The 27,655-nt window shown below is 38.5% G+C and overlaps 2 protein-coding genes across 2 annotated transcripts in view; both read left to right on the forward strand.

The window, feature by feature from the left end:
- Positions 1 to 1,846: 1,846 nt before the first annotated feature.
- TAF1A (TATA-box binding protein associated factor, RNA polymerase I subunit A) lies at positions 1,847 to 20,470 on the forward strand. The gene is made up of 11 exons (XM_083368700.1): positions 1,847 to 1,939; positions 3,629 to 3,772; positions 6,770 to 6,939; positions 7,803 to 7,916; positions 9,403 to 9,601; positions 11,135 to 11,265; positions 12,571 to 12,729; positions 16,093 to 16,159; positions 17,025 to 17,148; positions 18,280 to 18,440; positions 19,513 to 20,470. The coding sequence occupies exons 2-11, from the start codon at positions 3,637 to 3,639 to the stop codon at positions 19,632 to 19,634; spliced, it is 1,383 nt and encodes a 460-aa protein (XP_083224826.1). The 5' UTR covers positions 1,847 to 1,939; positions 3,629 to 3,636; the 3' UTR covers positions 19,635 to 20,470.
- Positions 20,471 to 22,592: 2,122 nt separating this feature from the next.
- The window catches only part of HHIPL2 (HHIP like 2), a gene marked incomplete at its 5' end in the record, with an annotated part of 29,820 nt that continues 24,757 nt past the window's right edge, over positions 22,593 to 27,655 (forward strand). The window contains 1 exon segment of the mRNA XM_083362954.1: positions 22,593 to 22,961. Within this exon segment, the coding sequence (XP_083219080.1) occupies positions 22,593 to 22,961 (369 nt within the window).

Here is a 27,655-nt window from a genome sequence, read left to right on the forward strand (position 1 = left end):
CTGCAATTACTATAAATAATCTTAATTATTAACTAATAAAAACATCATATTTATTTTTTTGTTTTATTTCATTCCAGGGAATCTTCATTGTGAACCTGAACATTATGAAAATTGCCTACTATTCCATTCCTTAAATGTAATTTCTAAATATAGTATAAAAGTAATTTTCTTTCAGCTGGCTTACTTTTTTGTTGATTTTGTTGTTGAAAGCTGCGAAGTCATGTCCGACCCATCGCGACCCTATGGAAAACGTTCCTCCAGGCCTTCCTGTCCTCTACCATCTTCTGGAGTCCATTTAAGCTCACACCTACTGCTTCAGTGACTCCATCCAGCCACCTCATTCTCTGTCGTCCCCTTCTTCTATTGCCCTCAATCTTTTTGTTGATATCCAGGATCTTTGATCTACAATTGGGTTTTTGTGCCATACAAAGCGGAATATTTGTTGTACATCAGGTTCTTCATTCATCTGGATAAATGGTACAGAAGTGGAAACATGATACAAAACACAAATCCACAGTTAGTGTCAGTAAGTTACATAATAAAGCCCCTGGAGTGCTTTAGAATGCAGAGATATCATTCCTGGGTCTTGATTAGACAAAGAATTATTTGCAAAGTTTCTGGTTCTGAGTCCCAAATCCATTTTACTTTGTAAGTATACTGAAAAGTCCCCGGCATGCAAGTTCCTTTGCAGACTTTCACATCCATGAAATTCCTCTATGGCTACTTTGTTCTTTATAGTTCACCAAATCAGAGAATAAGCTTTACTATACAGCTGTAAGCTAGTTTGACTTTTAATGTGGATAATGATTAGGATTTTGCCATAGGACTAAGAACACCAAAGTTCAGGTAGAAACTCACTGGATTACTTTGGATCACAATAAAATAAAATTCCGTTTGTAAGCAGTAGGGAAACCATACTCTGTGAAAGAATGCATGCAATCATACAATCCTGTTTTCCCCAAGTCCATGTAATATGTAAAAAACCAGCCAATTAACACTGGACATGCTGAGCCAATTAACATTTAATCATAGATGGAAGAAATTTCTTTGTGCACAGTGATTAGATATAAATGGTTAGATACTAGTAGAAAGAACTAGTTAATATTCTAGTCCCAAAGGAACTGGAGAATGGATTTTCAAGGATCACAGCTGAAGGGAGAGATTAATTCTATCTGTATTACAGTATATTGCTTGAAACAAGTTTAGTTTCACATACTTTTCTTGACACCAGCATATGTTAACCATTGCCTTCTTTTGAAATATTCTTAATTTAGCCTTCAGCCCTGGGATTTCTGGGTGATGGCCTGACCCTGCTTCACTAGGCTTAACCATCTAAAAAGGTCCCTCTACAAAAAGCATTTTCTGGAAATGAATCTGAAGTGGTGCGCTTATATTAGCCTAGGTGTAAATATTTTAATACAATATTAAAATAACTACAGTCCATAATATAAAATAAGACAGTACTGCACAGCAGTGAAAGAACCTAAGAAAAAAGCCTGGGAAAAGAACAAACTATTTGTCAACCTATTAGATCTTGCTTTTTCTTCAATTTATCTAGGTTCCAATTCTGTTATGTACCGAGAGACCACCAGAATCACTGAAAAATACGTAAATGATGAACTGGCATTATCTTTAACAAGGCTCAGTTTACGAGCACAAAAAGGCGTCCAGGGACTCCAAGGCAACGAAGGGTCACCGGTAATTAGACACCAATTAGACACCAAAGGGAAAGGATTCACGCATGCGCAGGTGAATTTGATACTTTGAAAGGCAGAGTATCACGCAGAGAACCGTTTTTCGTGATGCCCAAATAAAAGATGGCGCTCGCTGCAGCAAAGCATCGGAAGTGAAAGAAAAGGCGCGGTCGTATAGAATGTAACGCGCATATTCTCGGAACCGGAACAAAGGGAGGTGGGAGGAAAGGAGGCTTCCTATCCTGGTAGGTAGCGCTATCCTGAGAATTCTCAAATGTTGCGTTCTCATCGGCTGTTAAAAATAAGAAAAGGGAAGGAAATGTGTGTAATGTGTACGGGTGGTTGCTATTACAGCATAACCAACGAATTCATTGACCATTAGGCAAGCGACGCCCTAAAACACAGTCTTCACGATAACTTTATAACTCCGTTGTTATTTCGTATTGTCGTTTTTCTTTTGCGCCTAAAACAAATGCTTAGAAAATGTGTCCTGCAAAGGTCAATTGAGTTTCCTGTTTTGCAGCTCTGGGGTTACTGGGTGATATTGGAAGGACACTTTTTTTTCTCCATGAGCCTGTGAATCTTACAGGTTCTGTGAAACAGGTTCTGTAACTCCTTTCAGTCACATTATCTTCTACTTGGGAAGTGCTCTCTGGTCAATGCAATTTTGTACTTGTAATTGTGTGGAAATTTTAAGTGCCACCCACTTCCCTAAGAGTTCTGAAGGTAGATATAGGAAAAAGATACATGAAATTATTTACGCACACTTAATGATCTCTATAGGACCAATGCTTTTATCAAAATGAAAGGAGCCTTGCACTTGAGGATTCAAGCTGCAAAGTTCTTGAATTGTAACAAGGAGAGAGATTGTTTCAATCCCAATGGCAATTTATTCCACAATATGGTTCCTACCACAAAGAAAGCTAGATTGGTTGCTTATATTCAACTCATCCATAAAAGTCCATTGATTATCTGAAAGCACAGTTTGTCCATGAATTCATAGCCTTGCAGGTAGCTTGCATCTAATCTAGGTAAAACTTTATGCACCACTGTGAGCACTTTCAGTTGTGCTTGAATGATTTCTGGTAGCCAATGAAACTGATTCAACATGGATAATAAGGCATCTTGAACAGGCTCCCATGCTTGGGGTGTGTGTGAAAGCCCTAATAAGCAGGCATATACCGGTACATAGAATGAAGGCTACTGCTAAGCTTGTAAGCTGCCCTGAGTCTTCGGAGAAGGGCGGGATATAAATGGAATTAAAATAAAAAAATAAAATAAAATATGCTAACATATTGTATTGGATATAATCTGGATGTCTTCAAAGCCATGGAGAATGAATTGTAATGTTCAAGCCGTAAAGTTAGTGCTACATGAATCATTTAGAGTAGATTTGTCTCCATCTATCAACTTTATTATGTAGTTATCGAGATCATTGGTGGATTGAAGAGGCTGTTTATATTGTAAATCTATTTCTAGAGGGAACAAATCAAGAATAAACATATCCCATATTCTTAAAGGAATCAGTAGCAGGTCCCTTTTTTGATCCACTTTTAAGAGATATTGAAGCTTTAAAAGATTTCTTTGAGAATGCCCCAAAATTTCAGACCTAGGTATTTGCTGGAGTTTGGCGCTCATTTACTGTTTTTATTAATGATTATATGCGGCATTTTCCTTAATGGTTAAATGCTGATGTATGTAAGTATATATTTAATGGAAAAAACTATTTCTGGGAGCCAGTTCAGAGATACCACTAGTATGTCTATTAAATGAAGAGACCTGTTAAATACATTTAAAACTATTAATGTTGCTGATTTTGTTCTAAACCATATATTGTGCGTTTTCCTTGTTCCTGTTTTTTGCAGATTATTAGGTTTGATTTATTTATAAGCTTTACACTACTGTACAGGTAACAGGTTTTCTTCTAAATATAGTCATAGAAATGGATAACTTCGTTGAAGAACTGAGACAAGAAAGAAGGTCTCCATCCACAGGACAAACAGAGGATGAGTCTGCAGCCAGTGCTCTGGTCCCAGAAATTTATTTGCCTTTACTACCAAAACATTTCAACCATCCAAGTAAGTTTTTACTGACATGATGGAAAGTAGAGATGAAGGAAACTAGCAAAATTCTGGGGTCATTCTCCTTCCCCCATATAGACCTTCATCAGCCTGCAGTATATGGTAGTGTTACCTTTATCTTTTGCTATGAACTTGTTATAACCAATTGTTTTCTTCAGAAAAATTGCATAATATATCTTTTGGGTGCCACTTTGAAATGCAGTTGAGGAAATGGTATATTGAACATTAACCTAACATGGAATTCTCGTTTATAGAAAAACTAGCAATTAGAAGGATGGGTTCTAACCTAGCTGTTGCCCTGATACTTTTTTTTCCTTTTTGCAAAGCAAATTCAATTGCTGTGCTATAGTACATATTTTTATTTATTCATTTGCTGAATTTGGGCAGTGTACAATTGCTAGTTAACTTACTGTTATTAATGTGATGGTGACATAGGATACTTAATAAGATACAGACTGGTAGTCGAAAATCACATGTTAGTAACTTATAGTTTCTTCCTGCAATTCTGTGGCCAGACTTAGGATATAATTTTTATTTATTTGTATCCCATCTTTATTATTTTTACATATAACTCACGGCAACAAACATATCCAACACACCTTCCTCCTTGCAATTTCCCCACAGTAACAACCACCCTTATGAGGTAGGTTGAAAGAGAGACTGACTGGCCCAAGGTAACTCAGCTGGCTTTCATGACTAAGATGGGACTAGAACTCACAGTCCCCTGCTTTCTATCCTGGTGACTTAACTGCTAGGCCAAACTGGCTAATGTATCTAGTAAAGCTTCATCTGTTACCTATTTTTTTTTAAATTCCATTTATATCCCACCCTTCTCCAAAGACTCAGGGCGGCTTACAAGCTTAGCATTGATCAGGTTCTTCCATTTGTTCTGTTTCCCCAAATTCCCTTGTTGCTTTGGGACAAAAAGTGAGTTCTTGGGGCAATGGGGTACATGGAAAAGAGGATAGACCAGAGAATTAGTGGAAAGTTAGAGTAGCATCTGTAATCTTAAAGGTAAAGGTTCCCCCGCACATGCGTGCTAGTCGTTTCCGACTTTAGGGGCCAGTGTTCATCTCCGTTTCAAAGGCAAAGAGCCAGCGCTTGTCCGAGGACGTCTCCGTGGTCATGTGGCCAGCATGACTAGACGCCAAAGGCGTACGGAACACTGTTACCTTCTCACTGTAGTGGTCCCTATTTTTCTACTTGCATTTTTACGTGCTTTCGAACTGCTAGGTTGGCAGAAGCTGGGATGAGTAACGCGCTCACTCTGTTATGTGGCACTTGGGATTCAACCTGCCAAACTGCCGACCTAACCCACTGAGCCACCGCGTCCCTTATCTGTAACCTTAGATGTATTTAATAAAAGGGATCCTCTTTTGAAGCCAGTAAAAGAAGTTCTAGAAGCAATTAAACTGTAAGTAGTTTACCTGAAAGTCTTTGAAGAAAAGAGCACTGAATGTGAAAGGATATGGAATTCAGAATTTTTTAGCTGAGTCAAAGAGCAATTACATGATCTGTCTAAAGTTATCTGATTGCAGTATTATTTTGTACTTTCAGATGACGATTATCAAGATACTGTGCTTTTATACACTGTACACTGTTTACATTAAAATTGTTTTTTGTATAATTGAAAAATAGGCTCTGCACACAGTTACCTATGTCATAGTCACCTCCAGGTTTTTCTACTGTAATGCGCTCCACATGGGGCTGCCCTTGAAAAGTATTTGGAAGCTTCCATTGGTTCAAAAAGTGGTGGTTTTGTGCAAATCTAGATTCCTCTTGTGGGAGCTGCTTTGGTTGCCACTTTGCGTCTGCATCCAATTCAGGGTGCCTGTTATCACTTTTAAAACAGCCTTGGTGGAGCAGTGGGCTAATGCCTCCTTAAGTAACACCAGCTGCCTGCAATTAGTGCAGGTTCGCATCCCACCAGGCTCAAGGTTGACTCAGCCTTCCATCCTTCCGAGGAAGGTAAAATGAGGACCCAGATTGTTGGGGGCAATTAAGCTGACTTTGTAATAATGCCGCTTGGGGTGTGTGTGAAAGCCCTAATAAGCAGGCATATACATAGAATGAAGGCTACTGCTAAGCTTGTAAGCCGCCCTGAGTCTTCGGAGAAGGGCGGGATATAAATGGAATTAAAATAAATAAAAATAAATAAAGCCCTACATGGCTTGGGACCAGGTTATTTGATGGACCATCTTTTCCCAGTAGATCCAGTTGCGAGGAGGCAAGGTATGATAGGTCCGTCTAGTGGGACTAAGATGAGGGGACTTTTCTGTGGTGGCTCCCTTCTTAGGGAACATCATCCCCATGGAGATAAGATTGGACCCCACCTTGATACTCTTTTGAAAATCTCTGAAGATATGGTTTTGCCAGCCAGCCTAGGGACCTCAGGATGATTTGGAGCCCATTAAATGATTTGTCTGAATGTTGTTGCCAGGAAGGTAGGAATGTATTGTGTTTTGCATTTGGGATCTGGTCTTTGTAAGTCTCCTGGAGTCAAAGTGAGTGTGTCGGATGGCCTTATAAATCTTTTTAATAAATAAAATGATCCGGCACTTTAAAGATGATAATCAGCATCTTGGATTGTATTCAGAAAAAAATTGGGAGTCAGGGCAGGACACTCAGATGTTCTTAATATTCCAATAAGAAATATTCCTTTTTATTTTAATTCCATTCTAGGAAGGATTGTTTATGTTAATAATGTTTATGCAGTCACCAGAAAAACAGCTAAAATTCATAATGCTTTTCAGTTGATGTGACACATAGTAAGCTATACCAGGAAAATCCATGAGTTTGGTGCCTCAGGATACTGATAAGATTTCTGAGATAAGATAATGCCAAATTAATGCACAATATATTCTTGGAGTTCAGATTCCAGACATGAATATAAATTCACATTTTCTCTGTGAATGGCAAACTTAGTTCCATAAATGCTTTATGTATGCATTATTTATAAAATAAATAATCAATGTTTTCTTATGTTGGTTGAAGCAAATATGGCTGTGACATCTTCAGAATTTCAGAAGGTGAAAGAGGATTGTTTATGCTGTATCCAAGATGCTCTCTTACAAAGTCAGTGGCAGAGAGCTGCAGAATTAATGATAAGCTACTTGGAAATGCTGGAAAATACAACTGCAGAAAAAAGAGTGACAGCTCAAGAGGTAAGTGAGTTAATTAATAGAATATCTTTGAAATGATTGGAAATATATCATTTCTCTAGCATGTTCCTCTATATAATTAAGAACAGGATAAAAATGTCCCTTTTATGCATTGTGTCGTGTATTTAGATGTATGACATGGGACATTTTTTCATAAATGTGGGATTCAATCCTTTTTTAGGCCGTAGGAACCTTTGAAAATTTGAATGGATGTAGTGAGTACTCTCACAAAATGTCAGAGTAAGTTATAATGGGATTGTCTGTTCACAAAAAAGTTACAAACATTGCAGCCAATCATGAAATACTTATTTAGTTGATATAAGGCAACCTATTGGCTGGTCTTCACCTCCTCTCATCCCTTCAGGAGGCTTCCTGGCATTTTCTATTTTATCTTTCACATTTTCTGGACACCTAAGCAAATTTCTTAAAGCCCTACCTTACAGTCACCTACCCTTTTTATTTTCTGTAATACATGTTGGGTCTATATGGGGTCCTGTATTCTATGTAAATAAAGATGATAGAGGCTGGTGTTTTGATCTGTAGAATGTCAGATCTCTTTATCTGTCCGTCTACCTGCCTGCCTGATGGCACAGCTCATGGGGAAGTGAATATTGGAAATATAGTGTTTACAGGCAAATGTATTGGGAGATTGATCAAGAAAATCAAGATGGCAACCTTGAACAGGCGATTGAGTTTGGCATCTTGACTTTCTTGACTTTGCTTCTATGCATGTCCCTGCTCATGGGCATCATGTTAGTGATTTTTTTTGTAAATAATTGTATAAGAGTGCACCAGTAGTCATAGTGCATTTGCTTTTAGTACTGTGGTTTTATGATTTGCTTGTAATGTATTTTCTACCTGATTAGGAGATTTGGAGAATAGGAACTGAAATCATGCAGCAGCATCCACAAAGTAATATAGAAGAGATCAACAATTTTGCAGATCGGATGAAAAATTTAGGAGTCAAAAGATATTTAAAGGTAAGAAAAACACTCTTAAGTAAAAATAAATTTAATGCAATATTTAATATTGAAAACATGTTTTATTATGAGAATTCCCACTGATTCCTTTAAGAATATGATGTAATCTTAGAAAGGTCAAATATAAAATACATTTATAACCACACTATCAAAATGGTTAGAAGCCACAATTCATTCCTTCCTTCCTTCCTTCCTTCCTTCCTTCCTTCCTTCCTTCCTTCCTTCCTTCCTTCCTTCCTTCCTTCCTTCCTTCTTCCCTTCCCTTCCCTTCCCTTCCCTTTCTTCTGTTTTATTTTCTTATTTTACTTTCTAATACCTTGTTAAAATTGCTAAAATTATATTAAAAAAGAAAATATACTGTTATTGTATAGATCTCTAAATTACACTTCTTGTGTGATTTGTTGTTAGCTGCGAAGTCGTGTCCGACCCATCGCGACCCTATGGACAACATTCCTCCAGGCCTTCCTGTCCTCTACCATCTTCTGGAGTCCATTTAAGCTCACGCCTACTGCTTCAGTGACTCCATCCAGCCACCTCATTCTCTGTCGTCCCCTTCTTCTATTGCCCTCAATCTTTCCCAGCATTAGGCTCTTCTCCAGTGAGTCCTTCCTTCTCATTAGGTGGCCAAAGTATTTGAGTTTTAGCTTCAGGATCTGGCCTTCTAAAGAGCAGTCAGGATTGATCTCCTCTAGGACTGACCGGTTTGATCGCCTTGCAGTCCAAGGGACTCGCAGGAGTCTTCTCCAGCACCATAGTTCAAAGGCCTCAATTCTTTGGCGCTCAGCCTTTCTTATGGTCCAACTTTCACTGCCATACGTTGCAACTGGGAAGACCATAGCCTTGACTATACGCACTTTTGTTGACAGGGTGATGTCTCTGCTTTTTAGTGTGCTGTCTAGATTTGCCATGGCTTTCCTTCCGAGGAGCAAGCGTCTTTTAATTTCTTGGCTACAGTCCCCATCTGCAGTGATCTTGGAGCCCAGGAAAATAAAATCTGTCACTACCTCCATTTCTTCCCCATCTATTTGCCAGGAATTGAGAGGGCCAGATGCCATGATCTTGGTTTTCTTAATGTTAAGTTTCTTGTGTGATATTTTTGATAAAATATATGGCTTCAAATTTTAATGATACAGAATTGTATTTTAATTATGGCTTTGGAACTATTTAAAAACTGAGTGGTTCCATAATTTATTCTAACTTAATACCATAAGCTTATTTGTTCCACAACTTGGCAAAATCCACTCTCATGTATCAGCAAAAAAGTGTGATTATTTCTATAGTAAGAATCTTTGATTTCTTATACAGATGACCATCTAGCATACCCATACACAACTGCAGTTGAAAGTGATTCCTTGTTATTAAAACAAAATAGTTCTAAAGATACAACTCATATCTGAAGTTATTGGAAACTGCTGCTTTGTTTATGCATATTGATATCCAAAGTTGCTGCTTCTGTTCAACCTAGTAAATAAAGATCAAATTACAGATTTCTTTAGAGCATGCCTTCCACCTTTTGTGCAATGGATTTCTGGATGAAGCCTATCAGAATTTGATCTTGGCTGAAAGTTGGCGATATGGAGAAGAAACTGTTGCTCAGGAAAAAGAGCTGAAACTCGTTCAAGCTTATAAGGGACTGATAGACTATTATATGTGGTTAAAAAAAAAGACAGACCTTTTGGAGCTGGGTGAGTATATGCCTGTAGATGCCACAGTGGCAGCATGCAGCAGTAACGGTTGCAGTTGTCAGTGAATTTTTCAATTCCATTCATGAAATATGAAAGGTGAGACAAAACTTTGGCTGAGTCTTCTCTGGCATGTTTACTAAGAAATAAGTTCTAGAGAATTTCATGGAATTGGTACCTGATGAAGTTAATGTTAATGTTAATGTTAATGTTAATTTAATTTAAAGTATGTAGAAGGTTTTGAAATTCATTTGGTATCTTCCTTAACAATGGGGATGACTAAGGATTATTGTATATGTTATTTCTCTTGTATTGCAGTTTTAAAAAAAACCTGCCCCTGGAGAACTCAAATGGCTTTCTCAACTGGCTAATATTAGTTTGTTTGCTGATAAGCTCTATCAGAATTATTGGCCTTGGATAATCATAGTATTTAATTATGATTTGGAGCCATAATCAAAACTGTCAAAAACACTGTCAACATGGTTTTGTTGATAAGCTAAATTTTTACAAAGGAAAGTATAAGGAGAAATCATAATAATCTGTTAGTGATTTTGCAAAGGCACAAAATGAAATAGGGAAACACTAGTTGTTCAGTTCACCTATAGTATTTTACCACAGTAAGTATTAAGGTTGAGAACTGGGAAACTGTGAGCATCCTAGACCAAACTTAAGTCTAACAGTGCTAGTGAATTCCTGGAAGCTTGGCACTTGAACAACTCAGCCATTAGTGGACACAGAGAGATAAACCACATTTACACACCATCCAGAAGAGACAATAAAAAGCTAAGGAAATCAAAAGACCAGAACATATTCTTACCCACAGCCAACACTCAGATTAGTAGGGATCAGCATAAGACAAAAGATCAGGCAGAAAACAATACTCTGACCAAGGAACTACCAAAAGGAAAATCACTCCCCCACTGATACTCGCAAGGCAAGCTACTCTATATAAATAAAGCAGTAGCACTGATAATGTTACCTAGTTAGGTAATAAAATGTCTGTAAGCAAACAACAAAGCTCAGAGAGAACTAAGGACTTCACATTGTTACATATAACAGTAGTGGGAGAAGGTAAACACATCTGAGTTGTGTATTTCAAAGAAATGTTCTGCCATCTCCAAAAGATGTGCAGATATATTTGGCTCTGAACTGATTACCTTGGGATGCTACTTTTGGGTTTCATGAAAGAGATACTGATCATAACTTACCAAGTATATTATGGCAAAGCATTGATGAAATATTTTGCCAGCTATGAAATGGAATTTTTTTTTATCATTCCCCCTCACCATTCCTTTTATTGTTTGACTTCTTTAGTATAAAAAATATTCAGGAGATCTGAAATGGCAGCTGCTGTATTGTAAATAAGACATTTTCTTTTATGTGTTCAATTTGAATGACTATATTCTTTGACTATCTCTTTTTTTAAGCTTTTCTTTCTGGAGGGTTTTTGAGAAGTTGATTTTAAAATCAAGGATAACATCATGATGTCATCTGTTTCAAATTGAATTTATGAGATGGATCTCTTGCCTTTCACAGATGAAGACAGCTGTACACAAACTTCTCTTCAGCAGGAAATGCATGGCTTGTACCAGCAGGCTAAAGTCGGCCTCAGGGAAATAATCAGAATTCCTGGTGTTTGGGATCCTTTCGTAATTTGTTATGTGGATGTAAGAGCACCCTTTGTATAACAAACTTTCTGTGTCACATAATCTGGATGGCTGTCAGATGTGGCAGCTTTAGAGAGTCATTAAGTAACTCAGTGGTAGAGGTTTTTGCAGAGATCTGTAGATTCAGAAATTTGTGAAAGTGGTCTAAGCTCTACCATCACACAGCTTGTTTGATTTATATCCTACCTTTTGTTCAGGAGCTTGAGCCAGCATATATGGTGCTCCTTCCTCCCATTCCCCCCATAACAACCACCCTGTGAGGTAGGTAGGTTGAACTAAAAGAAAATGACTGGTTCAGAATTACTCCATGAGCTTCTATGGCTGAGAGTGGACTATGGCTGAGTCTGAGTGAGTAGGTTTACATGTTACACTAAGCCATAATGTGATTTGTTTGTTTCTAGCTTAACATATTGTGGGAACCAGCCATTTGATCTGTAAACCAAAGTGTATGATTCCACATATTTTTGTGGAACCAATCAGTCATGGGCTGGACCAAAACCAGCGGATTGAACTATTAAGATTTTAGGAAATATTTTCTGATGGTATGTGACTCAGTGGAACAGTTGCCTTATGGAATGACATGTTCTCCTTCACTGAAGGCCTACAAACAGAAGCTGGTGATCCTTCTGTCCAAACTGCTTATTACATAATATGTGCCATGATACGTACTTTTCTCATCACGCATACACAGACCCCCTTTCCATATTTATAATTGTAGCAAAGTCTTCCTTGGTGCTGCAGTTCATATAGATGACAATAGATGGCCCTATGGCACCGATTTTCAGTGGTGAGATAAAAATTGTAAAAAGAAGCAAGGAAGGCAGCAGAAGAAAAAGGAGAGGGAAGTCTGTTGGATAATGAAAAAACAGAAAAACTAAATGGGAGAGGGGAGAAAAATACAGGGAAGTTCACTCCTTCCTTCATATGACAGCTCTTTAGTTATCCAAAGAGGACTGTCATGATCTCAGCTCAGTCTTTTATTATGCGTATTCGTTTAACTGTTCTTCCTAGGACCTGGTTTCCAGTCCCTGCACCATCTTAGTAATATTAGCAAGCAAAAGCTTCAATGGGCACTTGGGGGAGAGAAAAGTTTGTCAGGGAGCCTCAAGGGACACATCCAGCCCCCCCCCCCCAACTGCACCTGAAACCATATGTTTTTGCACCTTGCCTTAATGCAGTTTAAAAAAATAATTGCACTGTTAAATTACATTTATTTTAATCTCATTTTATTGCAAAACAGTTTGGTACTACTTTGTAACCTTGTGTTTATTTTAAATGAGCAGCTGAAAATTTATGTTCCTTTAGTTGCTGGAACACTACGAGGAGTACGAAGAAGCACGGGAAGTGTTAAGTGACTATGCATATAATTCCAAGTTTCCTCCCAACCCTAATGCCCATGTCTACTACTACCAGTTTCTAAAGAGAAGGGGGGAATCCAGGAAAACACAGATCTCTGCACTGCAGGCAAGAATTCTGGAGTTTTACTATTCTGTTTATTTATGATTCTGTTCTTACTCTCTTTTATCTGTGAATAATGAACACCACAAACTGGCTAATGAATGTTTTCTCGGAAGTTGAATATGTCTAATATAGTGTACCAAATAGCTTGCTGAAATCAACAGAACTTACAACTAGAGGTAGTTCTCAACTTACCCCTGATCATTTTATGATCATTTGGAGTTACAACAGCCTTGGAATGGTGCTTTATGACCCATAAAGCACTTCTGGCTGTTGTAAAATATTACAAACACACACACACACACACACACACACACAGAGAGAGAGAGAGAGAGAGAGAGAGAGAGAGAGAGTCATGTAATCACATTTATGGTGCTTGGCAGCCGACTTGCATGCAGGATCAGTTGCAGGATTGTGTGGCCATAGGAATGTGATTTGTCACAATTTTTGGTGGGGTTTGGTTTTTTTTGGGTGATTTCTGGCAAAAAAACTCCCATTTGGGAAAATGGATACATTTAATGATTGCATTGTTCCTTTAAGAATTGTGTGATTCACTTAACTACTGTGAAAAATGTAAAAAAATATATAGGTCTGGTGGTGCAGGTGTCTTGATTTAACAACTGCAGTGATTTACAGCTGGATTTCGGTTTCAAGTTGTCATAAATTGAGAAATTTATTTATTTATTCCTTCCTTCCTTCCTTCCTTCCTTCCTTCCTTCCTGGCCATGGGGCTACTCTAGGTGGCTTACAACAATAAAAAGGAATAAATGAAAAGTGTAAACAGAACAGAAATAAAATAATAGATCAATGAAACAATGAAAAAGAACACAATGAGAATACATCAATATGAAAACCAAAAAAAGATGGATGGGTGGACAGCAGACAACAAGGGGGGGAGGTGGAGTCTACCATCAATCCAGCAGCCTCCTTCAGAGTGGAATTGCCCCGTTTGGACCCTGGGCCAATCAGCAGAACCAGGTTTTCAGGCCACAAAGACTGCTCTTGCTGCTATACTTTGCACCAGTTGAATCTTCCGAATAGATTTCAATGGTAGCCCCGTGCAGAGAGCATTGCAGTAGTCCAGGTGACAGATGACCAGGACTTCAGTAACTGAGTGCAGGGAGCCATGATCCAGGTAAGGTCATGGCTAGTGCACAGACTGGACTGTGCAAAAGCTCTTCTAGTCACGAGCAGGAAATGTGAGGCCAGGAGAATCCCTAGGTTGCAAACTAGGTCTGAGCAGGGTAGTGCAACCCATCCAGAACAAAGGATGACAAATACTCGGTTCCTGAGGCTCCTTGTACCCCAAACCACTCAGTCTTGTCAGGGTTCAGTTGAAGTCTGTTGTCCCCATCCAGATCCTTAACAGCCTCCAGGTATTGCAAGTGGGCAGAGACGGCATCACTCGGGTTACCATGTCTAGAGATGTGGAGCTGAATATGACCAGCATATTGATAATATCTCAAGCCATGGTGACGGGTGATCTCACTCAACGACTTCATGTATGTTGATCTAAATTCCTACATTCTTAACTTAAGCTGGAACAACATCAGGGTGGCACAACAATGTAGAGGTAGTCCTTGAATTATGACCACAAGTGGGACCATATTGCTAAGTGATGGGGGCCATTAAGTGAATCATGTGACCATGACTGATTTTATGACCATTAAGTGAATCACACAATCGTTAAGCAAATTTAGCTCCCCCTCCCCCCCAATTGACTTTGCTTGTTGGAAGCAGACTGGGAAGAATGTAAATAGCAATCATGTGTCCCTGGGATGCTGCAGACTTCATAAATACATACCGGTTACAAAAATCACGTGACAGCAGGGATGTTGTGACCATCACAGGCCATTGTTTTCAGCACCATCATAATTTCAGATGTTCACTAAATGAATGGTCATAATTTGAAGACTACCTATATGCAGCAACAGAAATTCTCCAAACCCAGATTGTCTTTTCTAAGAATAAGATAAGATAAGATAGCTTTTATTGTCATTTTTTTACTGTGGGCACAACGGCACATATCAAAAATGAAATTTAGTTGCCCGCTCTCAAAGTGAAACACACATGACACACACCTAAACATACTATATACAACATATGTATAGACCCACACCCCTACATATACATAACAAATAAATTTTAAATAATGTCCATCTTGAATGTTATTCTGTTTTATTGCAGAGCTGCTACTGCACAATTTACTTTACAGTAAATAGGAATTTGGGAGTGTGGGGAGGGGCAAATGTAGTGTCTGTTTGCAACTTCTTCAACCAAATACATTTTTTTTCCTAGGCTTGAGCAATGATGCTGGGAGAAGGCAGGGCTGCTTTAAGAAGTTGCAAACATGTACCCCTGGGCTCTCCAATCCACCTTTTGTATTTGTAATTAAAATATTGCAGTGTTTTAGATGTAGATAACCACCGTCTTCTGTGCTGATGTATTCTCATGCTGCGTTTTTCAAGTGTAAAATGCTCAAACAAGTACTTTTTAGAAAACAAATTAAATGCAATAATTACACCACAATCCTAAAATATTTGTCTTATAAATTTGACACTATTATAGTAAGAATGCAGTGCCAGCGATCTCTGCAATAACTGGAATAGATTAATGGGCTGACTTCAGTTTCTACGTACCTTTTTTGCTTAATAATTTTTAATTTTTGTATCTTGTTTTTATTATGTATTGCCCTGTTCACCGCCCTGAGTCCTTCGGGAGAAGGGCGGTATACAAATTAAATAAATAAATAAATAAATAAAATAAATAAAATATAATTTTTTGATGCCGGAATACATATTTCAAATTCTTTAGCGCGGCATGTACTTTACACCTGATATACAGACAATCCTTGATTTACAATGGCAATGGAGCCTGGGATTTCAGTCATAATTTGTTCCAGTTGTAAGATGAGGTACTACATAAGCAGATTCAACCTTTTTAAGATGGTTATTAAGCAAATTACATCATTTTCTGCTGGAAAATGGCAAAAAAATGTAACAGATTGCAGTCATGGGATGCTGCACTGGTCATAAATGCAATCTCATCACCTCCCCCTTGTGCCCAAAATGCAATAATTTGACTCTGCTTGTATGTGTGTGTGTGTGTGGGGGGGGGGGCGCATGTTAACTTTGAGATTAGGCTGTGAATAGCTTTTCTGAAGTCTGTTGTATCTTCAAATTAAGACTGGTTCAGGACTGGTGATAAATTGAGGACTGCCTGTAATGTGCCTTGGCTCTGAGGTGAAACTGGCACTCTAATTCTGTCCTTTGGTATAAACTTCTGCAGGCATCTTCTGTAAAACCATTGAGATATAAAAGTGCCTAGTTTTGCTTTCCAACATTCATGCATTTGCCTGTTTCTTCCTAGATCCTGCACGAGCTTGTTCCTTCCCATGAAGTAATGCTGGAATTTTACAACTTGCTTAGAAAATCGAGTGAGTCCTTTTAAGGTATCCCAGCACTGAACTCAGATTAGTTGCTCTGTTCCTCCCTTGAGCCATAATTAAAAGAAAAAGTTTCAAGCAAATCCTAATGCAAATAAAAGTTTACAACCAAGAGTTCCTTTTGCTATCTTGGACTTATCTCTTGGAGGAAAGCAGAGCAACCTTGTTCTACCAGCATTGGTTACAGCCTGACTAAGTGTAAGGCATTCTGTATAGAACCGCCTTTGTTTCGAAAACATCGCTATAGATGATAGTGCCTGGATGCTCATGAAAGCCAAGCACACTGATTAAATTATTTCTGATATTGTGCTAATTACTGTTTCCCTTTTTTCCTGGCTCCTTTTATCTTACTGGTTTTCATATTAAAAGGCTTGATAATTTTTTTTTAAAAAATCACCTGACCTCCTATGAACCTGCTCATATCTTGTGATGGGCCCCTCTGTTTCTGGTCCACTATTACTATCCAGTTAGCTGTGGCCTGTTAGTCTTGAATAATATATATTGTTGGCTTTTAAGCTAATTTTAAAAACTAGTTTTTTATCGCATAGTTTTATTGAGTCTTTTTCAATCTCCTATAATTTCCAACTACCATGGTTAAAAGCTAGGAATTAGTGGCTGACTTCAGAATGGTGTCTGGTTGGGGAAGGTTCATATATAGTATCTTATCATTGCAAATTGAAGAGATTACATCCAATACAATTAGTTGCTACTACTGCAGCGGTTGCTGGATTTTTGTGCTTGGTTTCAGAAATTAAAAAAAAAGGAAAAGCCTCACCAACTGGAAAAATGAGAACTTTTTATTTCTTTTGCATACATTAGAATACTATAAAAATAATGGGATCTATTCTAATTTCAGAAAAAAGGAAAAAACATAAGTTACAGCTGAAAGTTATTTTTGCAGCCTTGGATTTTGCTGGATGGAAGGAAAATGTAAAAGCTTGGAGTTATTTGGCAAAACAGACAGTAGAAATTCTGCAAAAGTAAGTCTATCAGGTCTTGCAGTATTGTTATATCTATATAAATATGTGTGCTATATATATTGTAAAAATCTAATGTACTTTAATTTTCTTGGGGAAGAAGTCTAGTCCTCTGCATAAAATGGGGGATCTTTTCAGATGGAAATAAGACATTCTTTAAAAAAAGAATCTGAAACCCAGAGTTGGAAATGTTCAAGAAAATTTAGCAATCTCCTTAGGTGAACATTAGCTAATTTTAATAAAATGCACATTTGGGAAGGGTTCTTTTCCCTTGTTCTAGACTTTAGATGATCCATCTGTACCAGGTCAAAACATTAAAAATAAAAGTAAAAAAATAACTATATTGAACTCAATGCAATTGCATAGTAATCTGCTGATTTTTTTAAAAATCAGTTACATAGAGTTTTTATTGCTGGATTCCATGGAAAGATTCTAACTGATTAAATACAGGACAAAGCTATACTTGCCCAAAGTGATATCTAATTAGAACAAAGCTGTCTTTACTTGGATTTCCTGGCTAACTTTCATCTTGTTTGCCTGTCCCTTTGAATTTGAGCTAGATTTGAGTTAATTTTTTACTGCGAGTACATTTATAGTTGTATGGAAAACAGAAATGGCCTTATATTACCCAGATTGAATTTTTTGAAGCAGTGTATGCTTTGTACCTGATCTTTGCAATCTTTTACAGGTAGGCCTTGAGTTAACTATTCACTTAGTGACTGTTCAAAGTTACAATGGCACTGAAAAAAGTGACTTGTGACCATTTTTCGCACCTAGCAGGCGTTGCAATATCCCCATTGTCACGTGAGCAAGCTTGGCAATTGGGATGTATTTATGATGGTTGCAGTGTCCTGGGGTTATGTGATCACCTTTTGTGACCTTCTGATAAGCAGAGTCAATGCAGAAGCTAGATTCATTTAACAACTGCAGTGATTCACTTAACAACTGTTGCAGTAAGTGGGGAAAAACTCACTTAACACTTAGCAATGGGAATTTTGGGCTCAGTTGTGGTTGTAACTTGAGAACTACCTGTAACAAAGTAGGAAATTCCCCTACTAATATTTGAGATATATTTATCTATTCAGGTTTAGATCTAATTCAGATATTACTGGGTTTTCTTTAAATGTTTTTCAGCTCTGATAAGCAATTTCACTGGCTCAAAAAGGAGTGGGATATTCGCAAGGACTGGTGGCCGGCTTTTCACTTCAGTCCTTATTTGGCAAAAAGTAACTGGCAGGAAAACAAAAAGCTCACTTGTGAAAAAGTTCTGGTAGCCGGAATACTGTTGGGAAAAGGTAAGGTTTTCTTTCCCTTTAAATATTATTTTATTTTATGTTAGTGAGGATTTCAAATACTGTTTAAATAGTGTTTAAAAAAACTATTCCTCTTTCCCCATAACGTGTGCAATAGTCCATAACTATGCCATGAAGAGCTTTATAGGTGATTGTCAGCACACTCAGTTGCATTCAGATGAGATGTGAAAACTAGTGCCACTATCCAAATAGCAGTGGTACATGGGCATCATAACTTATCCGGGCCACTGTATTCTAGCCAGTTGTACTTCTGAGTAATCTTCAAGGGCAACCTCATATAAAACATATTGCAGCAATCTAACTGGGAGGTGACTAAGGAGTCAGTGGCCATGAGCTAGGCTTTCCAGTCTAGGAACAAGTGCAATTGGCACGCAAGATAAGAGTTGTGCGAAGGCCCTCCCTGCCACTGCTGCCACTTGCTGTTCAAGCAAGAGCCCAAAGTCCAAAAAACCTGTCAAATTTCACACTAATACTGGTGTCTGATAAGTCATATCCTTCAGGGCTTCTCAATAGCTTCCCTAAAAGGAAAAGCAGGAGGCAGGATGAAAATGAGGTTGATTTAATAGACAGGTGACCATGCTTAAATTGCTCTTGGTAATGTCTCAGGACCAACAGGTGCAAATTGTCCTCAGGAAATTGAGCCAAACTATGCTTCAATCCGCTTCAGATGACCTACCCAACTGGGTCTAGCTCAGAGCAGATCCGAATGACTTCATTTGGCAGTTGCCTCAAGTGGTCCTGCAGATATTTCTCTGGTCTTTCCCTCCCCAGGAGGAACATGGTCATCTTGAACAGGGCTGCAGAGGCAGTAAGAGCAGAAAAATGGTTATGTTTGGCTCCTTTTCTTGCCACAAAGCAATACCTGTATTTGTCTGGATTTGCTATTCATCTCCAAGTGCCTTTTCTGATGTTTCATCTCCTGGAGTTAACAAAATATGTCCAGTTGATTTGACTAATTGTGTTTAGAAGAGCCCTACCTGGGTCACAAGTTATTTTAATACCATTGTTGTGTCACATTTGTGCTAATGCCATTTCAATTTTTATATATTTTTAGACTGCAAGTACTTTAAGTACGTCACAAAAGAAGCTTGTAAAGTTCAGAAGAGAAAGTTCCGACAGTTGAAGAAATTTGTGAAGGAACACAGCTGGGTCAGTTTAAGATTGGCTGCTACGTGATTACTTAGTGTCAAATCTCTTGATTTTTCAAGGGTGTTGAAAAATCCTGACAAGCAATTATTGTAAAATTCAGGTAGTTCTGGAGATGTGATTGGTCACCTAAGGGCTATTTGAAATTACATCAACCCCCCTCCCCCCAAAAGCTACATATGATCTATTTTGAAATATGGCTGCTGCAGCACCCCTTACAACTGGCAACAGAGATGCTGCAGCATCCTCCACCTTCCCCCCCAATGGCTTTCCCCCCTGGGACCCCACAGTGCTTGGTCTACTCCCCATGCCTCCTGGAAGCACCTGCCATTTCCCACATACTGACAATTCCTTGTGGAAATGGCGGCTGCTTTCAGAGCATTCTGCCCTGGTCAGCTGGCTGTAGGGAGACTGCAAAGCTCTCCTGGCTCTTGGTAGGCTTGGGCGAGGCCAGTTGCCTGCATGCAAAAGTGGAAGCTTCAGGATTATCTTCCCAAAGGTGGCTTTATCAGGCATGCACAGAGGTTGGTTTGGAAGCTTCTCTGGCATCGGAACATGGCGTTGGGCCTTAATCCTGCTGAGCTGTTTTTGGCTTTGCTGCTTGTCTGCTTCCTTTATGGACCCAGCTGAGTGATGGGCCTTCCCCACCCAGAAGGCGCCCCATGCTCCATTTAACAACCCACACATTTGTTTAAGGGCATCAGGGAGAGCAGGGCTGGGGACTGTTAAGCAAGACTGTTTCGCTTAATGGCTGACCACACTTGCGACTGTAATGGGCAGGCTCCGTTACTGTCCTAGGTCAAGGACTACTTGTATGTATATGTATAAGAATTGTATTTTTTTTTACAATAAAAATATGTCTCTGTAATAAATCTGTTTCGTGAATGAACTTCTTTCCTTATTTATTTATGTTAATGTTAAAATAAAAATCGGGCCTTTAAATGTTAGACTTTTAAAACTTGAGACTTTAGAGGAAATAGACATAATAATTTACATTTCCAAAATTGCATATACAATACAACACTTGAAACTTATTTAAAATGTTTATATGGCTGCCCATCTTGTGGTATACAACTCAAAATATGTTAAATGTGGCTAGTGGTTATATATAATTTTTGAACAGGCACATAGTGCTCTTTGATGCGTCTTGAAGGCATATATTTCTGAGGGCTTCCTGGTTCATGGATAGTATGTCTTAGTATATGAGGACCAAGCTCAAGAGGCGGGCAGGATTATACTTGGAAAGTGGTAAAGTTAGTGCCTTAGATAACTGCACAGTGTAAGCCACTGTGTAAGTTGACTGATTATCAATTCATACATTTATTTAAATTTTAGAGAATTGAAACTCTAAGCTGGTTTGAAACACCAAAGGACAGGTTCTTTAAAGAACATTCTGCATAAGGTTAGCCTGAAAGAAAGGAATATCATGGATATATCTATGATATGTTTTAAAAGAATATTAATCCATCCAGCCCAACCTCTAGTCCTTGGAACTGCGTCATTGTCTGATATGTGACTAGACAAAGCAACTCAAAGATATCCTGCAGAGAATGTCTAGACTTGGACAAGGCAGCTTCTGCCCTTCAGTGAGTGATAAAAAACATGAAAATGAGTAAGACAGCTGCTACAGAAGGATAACATCAGTCTTTATTCTTATTGGCCAACGTATATTTCTTCTAGTGCAGTTTTGTAAATGAATCCACATCAGTTACAACTCTCAACAAACTTATTGGGCAATGGTACAACAATTGTCTTAAAGTTGTCAAGGTTGCAGGCCCCTGGCCTAGTGGATTCACAAAGCAAATTAATTTGTTCCTGTGCAGTTTATAATGTTTTGTAAATCCAACCGTTAGGTAACAATAAAAATGCTGCTCAGTATTTAGGCCCAAGGGCAAAAAAGTAAAGTAAAATATAGCAAATACAATACTCTCTAATAAAGCAGAGTAAAAAGTTGAAATAAAAAGGACAGAAGATTAATAACCGGTTTAAATCTTTTGGGGGAAGCGTAATTAGCTGCCAGTTAATTACTTAACTTGAGATCAGACTCAGTCTTGCACCTTCTCACAGCAATCAGAAATTAGATAAAATTTCATTCTGCCATATACAGAATTCTTGAACTGCTAATTTAGACAGGAGCAGAGCTCAGGAGCAGAGCACTTTATATACAGAAGATATAGTGCAACCAGTTTTTCCAGAGTCAACAGTTTTCTAAAATTAGACAAAAACCAGATATGGCTAGGTCAGTAGGGAATACATGACCTGTTCATGTGATGCCATAATTCAGCAGAAAAAAAAAATCCTGTTGTCCCTTTGCTTGGCGAGCATCTCTAGCATACAAAGTACTTTGTGTGTATGTATGAAGTCTGTTCCTCTCGAGTCATTTAAAATATATTATTGTGAGGTTGAAATATATTCTATCAATCCCAAATTGTTGCAGTGAGAAGCAATTCCTTTACAAGTGATTAAAAATCCTATTTTTGTTTCAACATGCTTAGGGTCAGACGTGGAGGCAGAAATTGTGCTTCTTTATAATTCAGTCTGGCTAAGCTGAAATAAATTGGAATGGGAATGTAACTGATGGACATGATTCATCTTTCTTCTCAGCTATTTGGCTGAAGTTTGGGAATCATTTGGAACGGGGAAAAAACAGATCCTTCCCCCCCCCCCCCGTAACCATAGACCAGACATCCCTGTACAGTTGCAGTGGCTGTCATTCTTCGGTCTGCCTGCCTATCTGCCTCTTATTGATCTCAGTCTGATGTGTTCTTGGACGAAATCTACGGTATTCAAGGGAGCAGATAACTTCGTGAAAAAGGAAGGAGGGGGGCGTGGAACTGCAAGGAGGCGGACTTGGAAGGTTGCTTCTCAGCTCACTATTAGCAAACTTAATGAGACAGGGAGGGATTAGGGTGGATGTGTGCGCCTGCATGCCTGGAAGCAAACCTGAGCAAACATTGGGCTTCATGCTGATGTATCACAGCTTAGAAGATGAATAAACCCAATTTTCCAGATGGACACATATCAGATTCACATGACCCCAGGAAACCTCCAGGGGAAAAAACTACTTTAAGCCTCCACAGTTCCAGGATTTCTCTCCACGGATCTTATTTCCTCATTTGCATCTCCATACTCCTTTTGCACCATGCTGCAGTTCTGGGACATCCCCAGTGCCTGGATTATGGTCCTCCTTTTCAGCCTCCTTTCCATCTGGAGTTTTGCTCTGCCTATGAAACATTTGGCTGTTGCGAGCAAGAGAAGGACAACCATATTGCTGCCAAATACTGGGACATCATGGATTATATTGATCCCCAAGCCCAAAAACTATGTGGAGGATTCATCAAAGATATCTTGTGCCAGGTAAGGTGTTGGTGAGTAGCTTCATCTTCCTCATGTGCCCTTATGATGGATATGATTGTCAGCTGTTTTGGCCTTTCTGAGAAATGGTGAGAATGGTAATTTAAGAATTTGCATTTAAGGTTCCCAGGAGCATTTTTCTGCTGTAAGTAGGGTGAGCCTATTGAATAAGCATAAATTCTGCAAATTTGCTTTGCATGAAAATTATTGTGTTAGTTTAGTTTTTTATCTCCCAGACTAACTTGTTTGTGAGATGGACAACTATATAATTTAAATAGATAGATGACAGACAGACAGACAGACAGACAGAGACAGACAGACAGACAGACAGATAGATAGATGCTAACCATATTATAACTGAAAGATTCTGTTACACGACTAAACCAATAATTTAAGGATAACTCAAGGGTAGAAATTTGCCTTCTGATGAATTCACAGTTCCAAGTAATGTTCATTTGCTCTTCTCTTCTCTCCAAAAATGTAAAGGTAGCTTGAAAAGAAAATCAGTGCTTATGATTAAACACTAACACCATTTTATTCCCTGATAAACATATTGTTCAAATTTCATAGAGTACTGATTTGGGATAAGCCTGTTTGGACAGTGGCAGGGCTGTGATAAATTGTATACCGCTATCTATATAAAGCGCTCCACCAGAAGCAAAAATGTTCCCAAATCTAGGAAGAATGATATAAACACCTCTTGCATAATTGGCCTGTCTGTCAAACTGAAGCCTCCCCTGCAAGACAGCTGTGAGCTCAGGAAGGAAGATTATGGAATGGCGTATCCTGGCGATGAAATAAAAAAAATAAATATTGCATTCCTTTAAAGGATTAAAGTGATTATTTCATGTTCAAGGGTAAAGCCAAAAGACCTTTTTGGTGGCTTTTCAAATGCAGCCCCAGGTAGGCACTTGGCAAATGAATCAAATCAACCCACAGACCTTAGTATTTTGGTTTCTGGTTGCTATAAAGGGGGTGTTTAGACTGCACGCTTAATGACCAGCAATAGCCATGCTCCTGAAGACAGTCTTAGATCAAACAGCTGGATTCATGCCTCTAGAACAGGGGTGGGGAACTTTGGCTCTTTTATGACTTGTGAACTTCAACTCCCAGAATTCCTGAGCCAGCATGGCTGGCTCAGGAATTCTGGGAGTTGAAGTCCACAAGTCATAAAAGAGCCAAGGTTCTCCACCCCTGCTCTAGAACAACTGTTGGAACAGCCACCTTCCACTCTGCTCCCTCCCCACCTTTCCCTGTCTCCCAGCCTGCTCCTTGCCTTGCCAAAATAGCCATTCCACCCGTGTGAGGAGAACAATGACTTTCCCGTGGAACCCTTCCTGGCCTCCCTTCCTACAGTATTCATTGATTTGTGGGTAGGAAGGGGTTTCTTCTGACTGAAGCCAAGTGGTTGTGATTTACCACATGCCAGCACTGAGCAGCAAAAACGAAACAAAAAACAAAAGCAAAAAAAAAACATTCTTCCAGCTTGCCAATCCTTCGTCAATGACCTATACGTGTCGGGTATGTCCTAATGTTGTTAAGTCAGTATAGAATTGTTTTCAGGATTCCATTTTGAACGCAATCGTACAGCTGCTGAACCCTAAGGTATTATGATGCTCAATGCAATTTTGCAACTGATGTATAAATAAAATTATTATTTATTTATTAAATTTATCTGCCATCTATCTCGTTTCAAAGCGACTCTAGCTGGCTCATGGCATAAAAGCAGTAAAATCATCAGAGGTCAAATAAAAATGCAAACAAAGTAAAATCACAGTTACAAGACGGGTGGGGGAAACGGGTGGGGGGAGGTGGGATTGGCTCTTAATTAATCAACCACCTCCAGTGTGATACTCCCCCCCATAGGGCTCCGAGCCATCTAGAACAGCCAGGTCTGACCTTGTGGAAGGTCAGAAGGATGGGAGCTGATCTCAGGGGATGAGTTATTCCAAAGGGCAGGAAACCCCCCCTTTTTTAACACACAAAAAATGGATCACATAGTAGTTTTCATCTCAGTGCAAAGACCAACTTCAGAAAAGAAATGTTCTAAGCAGGCACAGTTGGAGAGAAAGGGATTAAGCTAAATCTGTACCAAGTTTCATTAATATCATCTTATAGCAGCTGATGAGTTTGCATTAAAAATCTGCGCTTTAAATAAAATACATTTTAATTATGTCACAGTTGGAATCCCTGATTCATTTTCCTAATACAAAACACTGATGTCAGTAGTCTAAGCAGCCTTATTCACGGTTGTGCTGTGAATCATGTCATTTTGGATTTTTTATCATGCTTGTTATGTCTTAGCACAGCAGCCCTTTCTAATTAGGCAGCTCCAAATCTGTTGGACTTCAAGTCAACTCCCCAAATTTCCAGCCAGTCACTATAGTTCCTGAAAGCTGCAGAATAATAAAGGGTTATACAAATTAATAAACAAAATTGTCATTATCTTCTGCAAGAAAAAAATGCTTTTTAATTTTTTTCTCAAATAGAAACCCCAAAGATTATAATATTCTGTTTTAAATCCTTCTTGAGTGAAGTGAATGAGAGTAAAATGAAAGATGATCCACAAGAGAGTTTTGCATCTTCGAAATTCTATCTGACTCTTGAATTCAAGAATGGAAAATTAACTGGGGTTAGCTTCAGACTGGGATACTTGGAGGGTCCAGTCCTGAAACTTCATCCAAGGATTTCTCTGATCTACCTTCGTATATCCCTGAAAATCCCTGGTTGGGGTCCTACTGGCAGAAATATCATCACCAGCAGATCAACATGTATAAAAGCAATTCTCCTAGCCCTTCAGCAGAACATTTCTGCATAAGCAAGGATGACTTTTTTTGTTCATTCTGAATTCCAACCAACAGATTAGGATTGTTCTCTAAAGTTTTGATTGATTAAAAAAATCTGCAGCTGGGTGGGAATCTGATTTGAAGACATTCTTTTGTAGGAAAGGAATAAGATGCAATATAGTTAAACACCATCTGTATCATTTAATATAAGTGGCTCTCAAGAAGAAAGGAAGGAAGATAAATAGATGCTCACACAAGCAGAGAGCTATCTAGAACAGGGGACCCAACCCCCCGTCTGTGGTCCAGTACCGGGCTGTGACATGCCAGCAACCGGTCCACACAAAGAAGCACAGGCCCATCCGCGGGATGCAGGCAGCACACAAAACCATGCTCTCTCTGGTCCGCGGAAAAACCTCTCTCCATGGAACTGGTTCCTGGTACCCAAAAGGTTGGGGACCTTTGATCTAGAATTACTGTAGCATTTACACACTGGTGACCACTAATTCTGCGTAGATCTAAATTAAAGATTATGTAGTGGAAGCAACTTTTTCAAATGAGCAAATGGAATCACTGTACAGTGGACAACGTGGGAATGAAATTTTCATGTGCCCAGTTCTTGTTGAGGAAAAATAAGAATAGCAATCAGAATACCCCTTCAATTACTATCTCACATGGAAAAATGAAAAGCAGCAGAGGGACTGAGGTTTTTTTTTACCGTTAAAGTAATTTAATTCTTATGTGAACCCAATGAACTGTCTTAACTTTAGGCATGCTTAGTCACAGTGGATGTTACTTGTATTCTTTGATATAGAAGCAAAGCAGGGACAAGATTTGGGCTTTAAGCAATAGATCATAAACCTAAGGAAATTGTGGGAAAATGGGTATTAATTTGTTCAGTTACATTTTTTTTAAAATAAGTAGCAACTTTGTAGGATTCACTTATTTAAAATTTTAAAATTGTGTGTATTATCCTACACGTAACATGATTTAAAAGAATGGAAGACCCATACCCACCAACCTCCTCTACAGATTGGGCATTTGCCTGATCTGTATAATTTGAAAATGTTTAGGGTAAAAAGCTTTCTTAGAGCTCTTGGCTCAGGCTGAATCACACTGCTGACCTTGATTGCTCATTTGTTGTCTCAGCCCAATCTCTTCAGGAACCCAGATAATTTTCTTTGCATGGAAAATGCTGCTGACATTTTCCATTAAAGATATCAGATAGTGGTTGATGGGAAAGAGCACTGCTACCACAAATCACAATTTAAACATGGTAAATTGGAATAAAAGCTTGACTTGAACTGGTTTAATAAGATGCTTTTTAGGTAATTTCAAAAAGGGCTGTGAAAATATAAAATATGTGAGGTAAATGCAACTACAATTCATTTGCCCCAAACTCTTCAAATAATACATGACGTTTTCTGGAAACGTCTCAGGTACTGGACCCATATTAGAAGTCCAAATTTAATTTTTTTTTTCACTTCTAGCCTACCTAGGATAAATATAGAATAGTTGTTTTTATTTTAACCTTTCTCTTCAAATCATTATCTTAATATTTTAAGCTATGGTAACAAATGCTTTCCAAGCAATCTATTTTAAGTTAATTCTTCATGATATTTCCTCACGTTATCTCTTTCCCTTCACACACACACACACACAGACACACAGACACACACACACACACCTGCAATTTTGCCAGCACCTGATGTTTGACTGTCTGCTGAATATAAGGACTCGACTCAAATAACACATTCTTAATCTGTATGCACAACAGGGAAGTCCAGATTTAATCACCCATGTTGCAATCAATGGGTTAATGACTAGTCTACTGTGTTGGATCTAATTTATTATTTATTCCTCCATTCTGCAGAAAAAAATTAGAAATATCTTTAGATGATTGCGTTCCTTAAG

Source organism: Vipera ursinii (genome assembly GCF_947247035.1).
Source record: "Vipera ursinii genome assembly, chromosome: 1".
NCBI lineage: Eukaryota > Metazoa > Chordata > Lepidosauria > Squamata > Viperidae > Vipera > Vipera ursinii.